This window comes from Dromiciops gliroides, chromosome 3 (genome assembly GCF_019393635.1).
Source record: "Dromiciops gliroides isolate mDroGli1 chromosome 3, mDroGli1.pri, whole genome shotgun sequence".
NCBI classification, from domain to species: Eukaryota; Metazoa; Chordata; class Mammalia; order Microbiotheria; family Microbiotheriidae; genus Dromiciops; species Dromiciops gliroides.
The window spans coordinates 188,553,424-188,567,680 of record NC_057863.1 but is presented as its reverse complement, the minus strand read 5'-3'; the positions used below and the strand labels follow the sequence as shown (position 1 = coordinate 188,567,680).

General features: G+C 41.6%; 1 protein-coding gene across 1 annotated transcript in view; it reads left to right on the top strand.

The window, feature by feature from the left end:
- Positions 1-593: 593 nt before the first annotated feature.
- Positions 594-14,257, top strand: part of SLC9A2 (solute carrier family 9 member A2) — a 126,650-nt gene continuing 112,986 nt past the window's right edge. Inside the window, exon 1 of the mRNA XM_043997537.1 lies at positions 594-1,235. Within this exon, the coding sequence (XP_043853472.1) occupies positions 911-1,235 (325 nt within the window). The 5' untranslated portion in view covers positions 594-910. The remainder of the gene's footprint in view (positions 1,236-14,257) is intronic.

The window sequence follows — 14,257 nt, the reverse complement described above, 5'->3', positions numbered from 1 at the left end:
GGTTCTTCCTCAGCTTTTCCTGGAGGCGGAGACAGGTTACAGAGACAGATAAGCTCGATTCCTTCCACCTACAGACTGCTTTGCTAATGGTGTAGTGGTGGTGGTGGTGGTGGTGGTAGAGTGTGTGTGTGTGTGTGTGTGTGTGTGTGTGTGTGTGTGTGTGTGTGTGCGCGCCTATGTATTGTTGGAGGCATGGATTAGAAATGAGACAACTGCACACACACAGAGCACAGTATGCACAGAGGGTGTGAGCTTCCGAGGTTCAAGTCAATTAATTTCACTGAAGCCCGATACTCCAGAGTAAATCGCCGTGACCCTGCAGCAGCGGGGCGCGGGACAGCAGGTGCATGTTACGTGGGCCGGTGGGGGGGAGAGGGGTCTCCCCGCCCCCGCTCCGCCTCTGACCCGTCTAGGTTTTGGTGCGCTGCCCAGGCTCCTCTGCCTTGTGTGGAGGCGCAGCGCTGGCTCCCCGCCCCTTCTCTCTCTCCGCCGCTCCCTCCTCCCCCACCCCACCCCCCTTTCTGACCGCTGGAGATACTGGCACGGGTAGCGAGTGACTTGATCTGAATGTAGCCCAGAATCCGCTGAGTAGAAGGCATGGGTCGTGCACCGAGAGGGCGGCGACTGGAGGTAGAGGGCGGGTGAGAAATTTTCCCTCATCCCCTCAGTCAGTGCTCCCAGGTTACGCGGAGGCACGATCATCTCAATTACTCAGCCCCAAGCGGAGATTTGTTCTGGCACGGTGGGCTAAGGAAGAAGGGCTGGTGAAGGAAGCCACCCCTTCGGTGGCAGCAGCAGGTGGCTTCCCCGGGGGCCTCATGGGCACAGGCTGCCCGGGCGCGGTGCGCTAAAACGCACGGCTGAGAGAGAGAGAGCCGAAACTCCCTGGTGTCACACGGGCTGGACACTGATGGACCCCGGGGTCATCGGGCGGAGCCTCCGGGCGCCTCCGCCACGGGCACCGCCTCCGCTGAGGCTGCTGCTGCTGCTGCCGCTGCCCCTACTGCTGTTACTGCAGGTGGCCGGCCCAGCCTCTGCCTTTTCGGAAAACCTGCTGGCCGCCCCGGGGGTGATGGGGACCAGTCCAGTCCCCGCCAGCCCCGGGAGCGTGGTGGCTCCCGGAACGACCCCCTTCGAGGAGAGCCGGCTGCCGGTGTTTACCCTAGATTATCCCCATGTGCAGATTCCCTTCGAGATTACCCTCTGGATCCTGCTGGCTTCCTTGGCCAAGATCGGTGAGTGACTTGGTCCCCCTGGTGGGGATCCTTGGAGAGAGGCTGGATAGCCAGGTTGGGGACCGGAGGGGGAATGCGGAAGAGGGCTCTAATCGGGTGGCTGGAAGTCAGGGGTGCTGCGCAAATGCGTGTGGGTGGAGGAGCCTGCGCCTATCTCCCCCTAAAGTAACTGTAACAGATATGGGAGGCTCATTCTGTGAGAAAGGAACATGAAGCCAGAGCAGGTTTTTTTTAAACTTTGGTATTAAGTGCACATGGACAGGAGTGGAGGAGGATAAAGACAAAATCGTATAAAATATAGGTCATTCCTTAATTCTTCCCTGAAAACAAACAAAAACCAAAAACAAATAAAAAAAAAGATCTGAAAGTAAAGCTGATTCGAAAACATGGGGTTGTTTCTAGGACGATCTAGAAAGTGGACTGCATTTTATCAGTGTTACTTGAAGGAAAAGCACTTGAGTTAAATTTTTTAAACCTGATGGCCTGAGAAGATGTAACATGGTACCTGCTGTGAGCGACTAATGAAAGGCATGGAAAGATACCAGTGATGCAGGAACTGCACAAATGAAAATAAACTCTTACTCCCTATTTTCTGAAGCCAGAAAGAACTCCTTAGGGTGCTCTAAGAGAGGTAACCCAAGGAAGTTGCACTGAGTTGTACACTTACTTTTACCAAAAAGGTTTTTACTAACCCGGGGCAATAAACCTTTAAGCTTCCTTAGGAAAGAGTGACAGTACAGAATTTTGTCACATTCATTTAAAAAAATCCAATAATGTGTTAAATACATAACCTTTTTACTTTCAATTATGCCCTTCCTTTATTTTTGTTTTAGCTTTAAATATGAGATAAATTGGTAAATATTATTTCTAGTCCACTAAGTGGAAAGAATACTGATTTCAGAGGAGAGCTTTACAAACTCCAGTTCTGGCACATATTAGCAGTAAGACCCTGGGTAAATCATTCAACCTCAGTCATTAGTAATGTAAATAACACCTGCGCTTCCTACTTTATAGGGTTATTATGGGCACAGTGCATAAGGCACTGGATTTGGAGTTCAGGGAAACCTCTCTTCAAATCTCACCTCAGATAGTTATTAGTCAGTTGTGTGACCCTCCACAGGTCACTTAACCTCCTGGGGCCACAGTTTCCTCATCAGAAGAATAAGGGCCCTCAAGGTCTCTTAACAACTCTGATTCTAAGAGAAGTAAATCTTGGAGTACTAGAAAAATGAGATTGTTATAGTGTTATACCTAGAACCTTGGGTTCAGTTCTTGACTCTGACCTTATGTGTTTAGATGAGTTTACTTCTCTTGGCCTCGGTTTCCTCATTTGTAAAATGAGAAGGTTGGACTAGAAGGTCTCTGGACTCCTTTCTAGTTCTAGTTAGATGAATCTATAATTGGTTTCTACTAGGATAAGGGGAAACTGTAAGAGTTTTTCAAAAGAGTCCATTAATAGTAACCCAGAGAGAAATGTCCTTTGATAACTTAGTGTGTTATGTAGTAGCATTGTTATTAATTGACTACTTTTAGAGTCTTTGGAAAATGCTACATGATGGACTAAATACTCCCCCCATTTGCAAAACAAATATATACATCATTAGAAATGTGTATGTGTGTAGGCTTAAGGCCGTCATTTCTTTTTTGTCCCTGTGCCTGTGTAGGTTTGAGTTCTCCTCACTCCAGTGTTTCCATTACTTCCTGTTTATGTTTCCAACTTGCGGCCTTTCCCTATATTGTCTTTTTCTTTTTTAATGTAATAAACATTTTTATTTATATATGGTTTTGGGTTCCAAATTTTATCCCTCCTTCCCTCCCTTCCCGGTTCCCTCCTTGAGGTGGCAAGCAATCATATCTGGGTTATACATGTATGATTATGCAGAGTATTACCATATTTGTCATTTTGTACAAGAAAACTTGATTAAAAGAAAACAATGAAAGAAAGTGAAAAATAGCATGCTTCAGTCTGTTCCATCAGTATCAGTTCTTTCTTTGGAGGTGGATAGAATGCTTCATCAATAGTCCTTCCCTATATTTTCTGAGGTTTCTCTTAGTTCTCCATTTATCTCACCCTTCTTCAAACCTGTTTGCTCTGTGACCTAGCTTCTAGAAGCTGCTTGATTTCCCCCCCTCTTGGACTTTACTGTCACAGTATTTTCCCTTTTGTTTTGTTTTTTTGTTTTTTTGTTTTTTTTAGTGAGGCAATTGGGGTTAAGTGACTTGCCCAGGGTCACACAGCTAGTAAGTGTTAAGTGTCTGAGGCCAGACTTGAACTCAGGTACTCCTGACTCCAGGGCCGGTGCTCTATCCACTGCGCCATCTAGCTGCCCCTTCCCTTTTGTTTTGTATCTTGTTTATGAAAATAGGCAATACTAGTATTAGGTGGTGATTTCAAGTCCTGGTGTGGAAACTTCCTTCACTTATACAAATCAGCAACTCATCTTTAATATGCAGTCTTCGATAGTTGACTGAGGCAATGAGAGATTACTTTAGTAACATGCCCAAGGTCACCAAGGTAGTATGCCAGAAGCAAGAGTTCCAACCAGGTCACCCTGACATCCAGCTGCATTGGGATGCTTCTTGTTTGTTAAGTACTTTCCTAATATTAGTATTAGTACATGTCACTGTATCTTTGATCTTTTTTTTTTCTTTCCCAAGTTGTATATTTGTTGTCCCACCAGTTTCTCATACCTGACTAGCCCTAAATTCCTAACTCATTTCATTGCCATTGGTCCCTTTCTCATTCCCTGAATCTTAAAAGAAAATTGGCACCAGGGGCTATTCAGCTCTCTCAAGGGAAGACTTGGCAGCTGAGTAAGGACTTGTCGGGGGTGGAATTAGGGGTCTTGACCTCCAAGTATGGGGAATAGTTCTGAAGGCAGAAAAGCACATCTCCCAGTCCTAGCCAGGCCCACTTCTGCTGAAGTTTTGCTCTGAGCTGAGCCCCTCAATTCATGCAGTTACCCTCAGTGGAATACAGAATATTTCTGAACTTTCTGATTGGTTCGAAGCAGGACCACCCTAGTACTGTGGGATGTTTCTGCAACCCACTCAGATCATTCACCCAGTCATTTAGAGTCTATGTTTAGTTCTCATGATGACTGGACAAGCTGTTATTTCTGATGTTGAACTAGATACAACCTAATTCTCCTATATTTTGAAGGTTGTGTAAGTTCAGCTATTGAGAGTTGCTTGGTGCTAGGAGGGTACCATGACTTCAGATTCATACAATTCAATACTCTTCCCCATGATGTCATTGGTCCTCTTGTAGAATGAAGGCTGAACAAAACCATCAAATCACTAGTAGACTGTGGTCTTTTTTTTATGTTAAGTGGATTTAGGGGCAAAAGACCAGTTTCAAATTCCAATTCCATCTCCTACTAGAACGAAAAGTTGGACAAGTCAATTGACTTATCTTGGTGCTAGTTTCCTCACCTGTAAATAGGTGAATTGCCTTGAGGTACCTAGATGGCACAACAGCTAGAGTGTTGGCCCCATAATCAGGAAGACGTAAACCAGCCTCAGAACCTTACTAGCTGTGCAACCTTAGGCAAGTCACTTAACCTATGATTGCCCCAATTTTCCTAAGTGCAAAATGGGGTTAATAATAGCACCTACATCTCAGGGTTGTTGTGAAATTGAATGAGATAGTATTTGTAAAGCACTTAGAAGAACACAGTTGTATCAGTCGTGCCCAACTCTTCACACACCTGTTTGGCATTTTGTTGGCAAAGACACTGGAGTGGTTTGCTGTTTCCTTTTCCAGTTCATTTTACAGATGAGGTAACTGAGGCAAACAGGGTTAAGTAATTTACCCAGGATCAACACAGCCAATAAGTGTCTGAGGCCAGATTTGAGCTCACGATTAATCTTTCTGACTCCAGGCTGGGTGCTCTATTCACTGTGCCACCTTGCTGCTATATCTCAGGGTTGTTGTGAAAACTGAATGAGACCATATTTATAAAACACTTAGAACAGCATAATAGGTGCTTAATAAATGCTTGTTTCCTTCCTTCATTTATAAACTTGTGAAGAAAGTTTTGTAAAAGTTAAAAAATTTTTACAAATGCAAGCAATTGGGCAGCTAGGTGGTTCAATGGATAAAGCACCAGCCCTGGATTCAGGAGGACCTGAGTTCAAATTTGTCCTCAGACACTTGACACTTACTAGCTCTGTGACCCTGGGCAAGTCACTTAACCCCCATTACCCACCCCCAAAAAACAAAAACGACAACAACAACAACAAAAAACAAATGCAAGCAATTGCAGTATTTGTATACTTTTGTCTTATATGATATGATGTACTGGAACTTATGTGTCCTTTGAAAATATGAGAAAACTGAAGTATAAATAGGGAACATGTTGAAAACTCTATTATGCAACTAATTTATCCAAAGAAAGGCATGACGACATTACAGAAAGACCATTAGCTCTGGAGTAGAAGCCCTGAGTTCAAATTCCACATCTGATTTTTACTATCTTTGTGACATTAGACAAGGCATTCATTGAACCTTCTCAGGCCACATTTTCCTCATTTCTAAAATGAGGGGAGTATTCCCTTTTAGATATAGTTCAGCGATTCTATGATGAGAATGATTTAAAAGCCCAGACATGTTTTGTTAAGTTTGAATAATGCATGATATGTTCAAAGTACTTTTACTCAGCATACTCAGCATGAAAGATCAGGATCCAAGCCTTCCTAAGACAATAGAGTTTATTTCTGGGGGGAAAATGGGATCTTGCATCTTTATTTTGAGTTGTTTTATCTTCTGGCAAAATATACTTACCCTTTAGAAATATATGGAATAGTGGACAGAGTGCTAGACTTTGAGAACTAGATTAAAATGCTGCATCAGGCACTACCGGTGTGAACTCTGGTAGACTGTTAACCTATTTTGGACCTTAATTTCCTCCTTTGCAAAATAGGGGAATTGGGTTTCTTGACTTCTAAGGCTCCTTTCAGCTTTGCATCAATGATTGAAATGTGGATTGAAAAAACTTGAGTTTAAATATACTCTATAATTTTCATATAAAAGTGACATCATTTTTCCTTATAAAATCTATAAAAAACTAAACTTTAACATTATGAGGTCAATGACAATGGACTTAGAAATTTCTGAAAATTTTTAAAGCTTTTACCAGGAAAGAAAATCTCAGTGTGTTAATTTAATCTATTAACCCATCTTTCCTTCTAAATAAAAAGCACACACGTGTATTTGGGAAGGCTAAAGGAGCTATCCAAATAAGAGGTATCATTCATACAACCATAACTCACATTTATATAGCTGTTCATATACATTATCTCATATTTGATATTCAGAACCCTGTGAATGAAGAAGAGTAGGTATGACAATCTCCATTTTATTCATAAGGAAACTGAATCACAGAGGATTGTTACTCACTGTCTCACAGCTAAAAATGGCAGAGTTGAATCTAAGAAACAGATTTTGTGATTCCAAGTCTACTGCTATTTCTAGTACACCACCCTGCCTCTTTTATTCTTACCACCATTGTCATTGTCATCATCATTATCATCACCACTATCACTTTTCTTCTATTTCCCATAAGCTGTTCTGTGGCAATGGCCATGTCTTCTATGCTCTCTGCAACTCTCCAGACCTCAGTAAATGTTATTAACTAATTGATATACAGCCTGGATAGCAAAGATATCATCACTGTTCTTAATGATGTAAATAATAATAACACTTTTTCAGAAAGGTTCCCACCTATGATTTGTTTGCTATATGGAATCTCAGTGAGGGAGACTCCTCTTACCAATGCAGATCATCATAGGCTCTGCAACTTTCAGTGTTAAGAAAGTGGCTTGGAGCAAAGTTACATGATTTGCATGAAGTCGAACGGTCAGAAGAAGGACTTGACTCAGAGTTATCCTGATTCCAAGGCCTGCTCTCTATGTAGAAGGCTACCCTGCCTCTTAATTTTTGATCAGTGGGGTAAGTTTCCTTGTTGTATGCCTAGGTGTATTCTAGAATTCTGTTTTGGGTCACCTCTTCTTATCTCTTTATAGCACTCTCTCTTTTTTTGCAGGGCAAATGAGGGTTAAGTGACTTGCTCAGGGTCACACAGATAGTAAGTGTCAAGTGTCTGAGGCCAGATTTGAACTCAGGTGCTCCTGACTCCAGGGCCGGTGCTCTATCCACTGCGCCACCCTCTTTATAGTCTCTTGGTAGTCCCTTCACTTCCCATGGTCAGAACTTTCACCTCTATGCATAAGACTCTGAGATCTATGGATGAAACCATGACCTTTCTTCTGAGTTTCAAAATGACACCATCAACTATTTATCATAAATCTTCCACTGTATGTACCATAAGCATCTCTAACTCAACATGTCTAAAACAGAACTCATTGTCTTGCCCCCAAAACCTCTTCATGACTTATTTTTGTTGAAGGTACCACCATCCTTCTAATTGCATTGGTTTCCAGCTTCAGAGTTGGCTATTACCCTTCCATCTCCTTTATGCTTCGTCTCTAGTCATTTGCCATTGTTGATTATGCTTCCACGAAATATGTTTAATCAATGTACTTCTCTCCATTTATACAATCACAACCTTATTTCAGGCCTTCATCCCACCTTTCCTGGACTTTTGCAAGTCTCCTAATTGGCCTTTCTGCTTCCATGCTCTGCCCTTTCTTATCCCCTCTTTCTAGAGCTGCCACATTAATATTCCCAAAGCACAACTCTGAACATGGCGCACATCTGCTCAAGAAGCTCCATTGGCTTTCCATTGCTACAAATCCCTCCAGCTTTTAAAGCTCTGCATCTCTAGCCTATCTTTTCATACATATCACATATTGCATAAACTTTCCTACTTGCTATGTTTCATACATAGCATTGCTTATCTCATTTCCATCCCTTTGCACAAGTCTCACATGTATGAAATGAACTACTGCTTCATCTCCAACTCCTAGAATACCTAGCTCTCTCCAAAGCTTACCTTAATGTTGAGTAAGACAAGATTCTTGCCTTCAAGGAGATTATAGTCTGGTAGGAGAGATAAAACATGCAAATTGATAACCATATTAGAGGGTATAATTTTGAACAAAAGCTATACTGAGAGTTCATAGAGGGAGAACAGGGTCAGTCAAGAAACATTTATTAAGTTGTCCAAGTGGATAGATAAAGTGTTGGCTTAGAAAAGGTAGACCTGAGTTCAAATAAGTCCTTAGGGGCAGCTAGGTGGCACAGTGGATACAGCACCGGCCCTGGAGTCAGAAGGACGTGAGTTCAAATGTGACACTATCTGTGTGACCTTGGGCAAGCTACTTAACTCCAATTGCCTCACCAAAAAAACCCCCAACAAAACAAACAAACAAAAAACCCCACCAAATAAGGCCCTAAACACGTGTTAGCAGTGTGATTCTGGACAAGTCACTTAACCTCATCCACCTGAGTTTCCTTATTTCTATGAAAGAGGATAATAATACCTATCTCCCATAGTTGTTGTAAGGATAAAATGAGATTGTATTTGTAAAATGCTTTGTAAACTTTTAATGCCCATATAAAAGTTAGCTGTTATTAAGTACTTACCAAGTTGCTAGCACCAAACCAGGTGCTGGGGATACAAAGAAAATGGTAAATAACATTAAAAAAACAAACAGGGGGGGAGGGAGGGAGGAGAGAGGGAGAGAGTGCAAATTGGAGTTAATCTTAGAGGGAAGGCACACACATGAAGGGGGAGTGGGAAATACTTTTTGCAGAAATTCTAAGGAAGCGATGGAAGCCAAGAAATGGCAATGAAGATGAAGAACCATCCTGAATTAGGGAAAAGCCAGTGAAAATGAACAGTTAGGAGATGGATTATCTTGTGCAAGGAACAGCTGGGAGACCAGTGTCACCAGATCATAGCATATGTGGATATAAGGGGCTTTAAAAGCCAGAAAATTTTTGTATTTGATCCTGGAGGTAACAAGGAGCCCGTGGAATTTATTGACGGTGGGGGAGGGGGGATGGAGGTGAAAATGAAATGGTCACACCTGTGATATGGACTGAGTTTGGGAGAAACTTGAGGCAGAGACACCAACCAAAAGGCTATTGCAGCCAATTGGGTGTGAGGACATAAAAGTCTGAATCAAGTCAAGTTAACAAGCATTTATCAAGCACCTACTATGTGCCAGGCACTGTACTAAGTGCCAGGGTGGTAGCAATATCAGAGAAGGAGATAGATAGGAGAGATACTGTGAAGATAATATCGACTGGACTTGGCAAGGTTAGAGAGAGTCAGAGGCTGAGGATGAAACCTAGGTTGCAAAAGGAGAAATCAGGAAAGCTTTGTGGAGGCCACATTGAGACTTTGAAAGGTGGGTAGAGTCAGGAGAAGTATTGGGTGTAGGGAATGGGAACATTATAAGTAAGAGAAAGCAGGAGAATGTGGAGCTTGTTCAAACAATGAAAAATCTCCATTTTTAGTGGATCAGAGGGTAAATGAAGAGAAGCAATAGGAAATAAGGCTGGAAAGGCAAACTGAGTCCTAATTATGCCATTGCATGACTGACCTTAGTTTTCTTGGGTTGAATACTGGGTTTATGAGGAAACTCAAAGTTGACGAAACTGAGCTAGTGTCAGAGGCCTGATTTGAACTGAGAAAGAGGAATCTTTTTGACTCCAGGCCCAGCACTCTAAATTCTGTGCTACTGAGTTGTTCCCTGTATTCTGTGCCACTTAGTGATCCCGACAAATGCAAGCATTATCTCCTTTTTTACAAGTGAGGAGACTGAGGCTTTGAGAAATTAAATTACTTATCCCTGTTCATACAGCTAGTAAATGTCTGAGGAGCGATTAATAGACTCATTGGACCAGGATCATAAATGTAGAACAGGAAGGAGCCTCCAAAATCACCTACTCGAAGCTCTTCATTTTACAGAGAAGCAACAGGGTATAGGGTACAGAGATCTGCACTCTGATACTTCCTAGCTGTGTGACCCTGGGCAAGTCACTTCACCCTGCTTGCCTCAGTTTCCCCATCTGTAAAATGAGCTGGAGAAGGAAATGGTCAATCGCTTCAGTATCCCTGCCAAGAAAATTTTTTTTTTTTTAAGTGGGGCAATTGGGGTTAAGTGACTTGCCCAGGGTCACACAGCTAGTAAGTGTTAAGTGTCTGAGGCCGGATTTGAACTCAGGTACTCCTGACTCCAGGGCCGTTGCTCTATCCACTGCTCCACCTAGCTGCCCCAAGAAAATCTTAAATGGAGTCATGAAGAGTGGGGAGCCACTGAAATGACTGGAAAACAACAGGAGCAATAACAGCAACCTCATAGGGCCATTGGGCAGGCCAAAGGAAACCATATATATACATATCGCTATCTGATAGAATCCTGGATTTAGAAATGGAACGAATGGAATTCAGACCTTTCATTGTACATCTGTGGAAACTGACACACATGCGCCATACAGGTACTAAATGTCTGAGGCAGGATTCGAACCCAGGTTTTCTTGACTGCAAGTCTAGTATTTTATTTGCTCTGCCACATTGCCTTTCATATATAAATGTTAATTATATTTATTATTTTATTGTTATTCCAAGTAAGAAAATGTAAAAGCAAGTCTATAAAGCTTAAATGGCTTAAACAGGATCACACAGATAGTAGGAGAGATAATGGAGTGGAGATACAGTTCCTTCTCTAGCTCACTCTAGAGATGAGGAACTGGGGCAGTTAAGTGACTTACACAGGGTCACACAGCTAGAAAATGTCTGAGGTCAAATTTGAACTCCGGTCTTCTTGACTCCAAGGCCAGCACTCTATATCCACTATACCACCCAGCTTCCTCATTGTTGTTATATGTCCGTGAAACCTGGATAGTCTACCAGGGCCATGCCAGGTATAATGGAATGGAATCACTTCCATTTGAATTGTCCTTAGGAAGATTCTGAAGATCACCTGGCAAGATAAGGTGCTGGACACTGAGATCCTTTCTTAAGCTAAACAGCCGAGCATTCAAACTCTTCTGCAAAGAAAACAACTCTGATAGACTGGCCACGTTGTTTGTTTGTTTGATTTGGTTTTGGGGGGGTTTTGTGGTGGTTTGGGGGTTAAGTGACTTGCCCAGGGTCACACAGCTAGTAAGTTTTAAGTGTCTGAGGCCAGATTTGAACTCAGGTCCTCCTGACTCCAGGGCCGGTGCTCTATTTACTGTGCCACCTAGCTGCCCCCTGGCCTTGTTGTTTGAATGCCAAATACATGCTTGCTTAAAAGACTATTTTGTGGAGAACTCAAGTAAGGAAGGTGCTCACAATCGCAGTCAGAAGAAGCAATAAAAGGACACCCTTGATGTCTCTCTGAAGAACTTTGGAACTCATTGTATGACATGGGAGATGCTGGCAAGGGACTGCCCATTATGGTGTGCCTGCATCAAAGAAGACTCTGTGCTCTATGAGCAAAGGAGAATTGAAGTAGCTCAAAAGAAATGCAAAGATGCATAAATTTAGAGAATCCACCCCTAATGTTCACATGAACTATTTGTGTCTGACCTGTGGTAGAGCGTTCTGAGCTCATACTGGTCTGATTAGGCATAGTCAGACACATTGTAACTTGATTCTAACACAGTGATGTCCTTTTGGTCTTTTTTTTTTTGTAAATGAAGGACAAAAACCAATCAACGAAGCATTAGAGGCAAGATTTAAACCAAATACTTCTGGCTCCAAAGCCAATGTTCTTTCCACCAGGGCGAGCCTTCAGGCCCAAAACACTTTTTCCTGTACTGTACTATGTTGTAGTTATACCATTAAAGGATGACACTTTGGTTATTCTCAGTAGGAGATAATGAATGAGACCAAGGGTACCAAGCCTTTATACCAACCAATTCCTCATTCACACTTCTTTAGTACTGCTGTTTTTAAGATTTAAAAGTCTGAGACTTATAGTCTGCACCACATAAGAGCTCACATACTTGTAGCAAAGGGAATCCAAGAGAAACACAACCAATGCTTATTTGCCTATTTATAAATACATTTATATACCCCAGGATTGATAGACCTGTGATTTCTTAGATTTTTCCTCCAACAGTATATATCTTCACAACTTCTCTATGCCTTCCAAGTCCATGAGAGGCTTCTCCCTTATATCCTACTTTAAATATGTTATACATGCTCTAACCAGTGTGTTTGGAAGCCTTCTTTTAGTTTTCCTGATATTACAAAGCAATGTCACTGATGGAGCACACAATCTGTCAATCACTTTTCCCTTGCTCTTGCTAAGGTGACTCATGAAGAATTTATGTAGGCCATAGCAAATTTAGGAGTAACTTAAGGGCTGTTGTGAGTTCAGTGAAATGATGGATGTAAAATAACATAGAAAAATATAAAGCACTATGATTATTTAAAGTATGATTTTTTTAAATAGCTGAACAGAGAGAAAGATGGACATGCAGAATAATTGGACATGATTAGTGAAAGAAGTTTTCGGTTTTTGTTTTGATATTCATTCTCCTCTTACCCAGTGCAGCATCCACTCAGGAGTTTAATCTCACTGCAGATTAGCATGAAATCTTTGACCTCCTTAGGCCATCCAATCCCCTCTCACCCTAACTTCCAGGGGGTTTATCATATTGGTGTCAGATTTATTGTCAACACTTATCAACCTTAGTTTTACTCTAGTTCAGAACACCCAGGCTCAAGCAATCCACCACCTTCATCCTCTCCAGTAACAAGGAGTAATGGTGCATGCTAGGGAGAAATTTTCTTTTTTTTTTAAATTAAAAAATTAATGTAATAAACATTTTTATTTATAGTTTTAGGTTCCAATTTTTATCCCTCCTTCCCTCTCCTCCCCCTCCCTGAGGCAGCAAGCAATCAGATATTGGCTATACATGTCTGATTATGTAAAATGTTACCATATTTGTCATTTTGTACAAGAAAACTTGATTAAAAGAAAAAATGAAATAAAGTGAAAATAGCCATCAATATCAGTTCTTTCTTTGGAGGTGGATAGTATGTTTCATTAATAGTCCTTTGGGGTTGTCTTGGATCACTGTATTGTTGAGAATAATCAAGTCATTCACAGTTCTTCATCAAACAATATTTCTGTCACTGTGCACAACATTCTCCTGGTTCTGCCCATTTCACTAAATATCAATTCATACAAGTCTTTCCAGGCCTTTCTGAAGTCATCCTGCTCATCATTTCTTATGGCACAATAATATTCCATCACCATCACATAACACAGTTTGTTCAGCCATTCCCTAATCGATGGGCATTTCTTAAATGGTTTTCTTAAATGAGGTGAATCAAGCTAGATTTCAAAGAAGGAGAGTGATGTGAATGGCAGTTATATGACACAGGACATTATACATGCACATAAAGAATAGCATGAGTTCAAACTCAGATTTGGCTAAGTTGTGGGTTTTGATAATAAGTAGGTTTGCCTGGCCAGAACAGAGGAGCTACATTGAGTGATTAGTGCAGTTAAGTGCTGTTGGGAATGGTATTTGTTGGGAGCCCTAGAATGGGAGGCTTAATTCGATTTAACCATCATAGATTTCTGAGAAAAGGGAATTGATCACTTCTGAACTACTCTATTCAGTCCAAAAAATACTTTTAAAGTACCTACTTAGGGCAGCTAGGTGGCGCAGTGGATAGAGCACTGGCCCTGGAGTCAGGAGTACCTGAGTTCAAATCTGGCCTCAGACATTTAACACACACTTACTAGCTGTGTGACCCTGGGCAAGTCACTTAACCCCAATTGCTTCACTAAAAAAAAAAAAAAAAAATTAAAGTACCTACTTAGAGGATCTGCTAGGTGAGGGGAATTAATGCTGGAAAGAAGGAAGAAAGATAGTTCTGTTTATGGGTAGTTGATATTATAATAGGAGATATGGTGGCTAGGTCCCAGTTTCTTCCTTTTAGTAAATAATCCATTGTGGTTTGATGGGATATTGTAAAGGGAATTCCTGTTCAAATAAGGGTTAAACTGCATGATCTCCTGAAGTCCGATCTAATTTGGAGTTTCTGTAATTCTAAATGTTTAAATAGAAAGGCATCTTATTTAGTATTCACTGACTTTCCTTT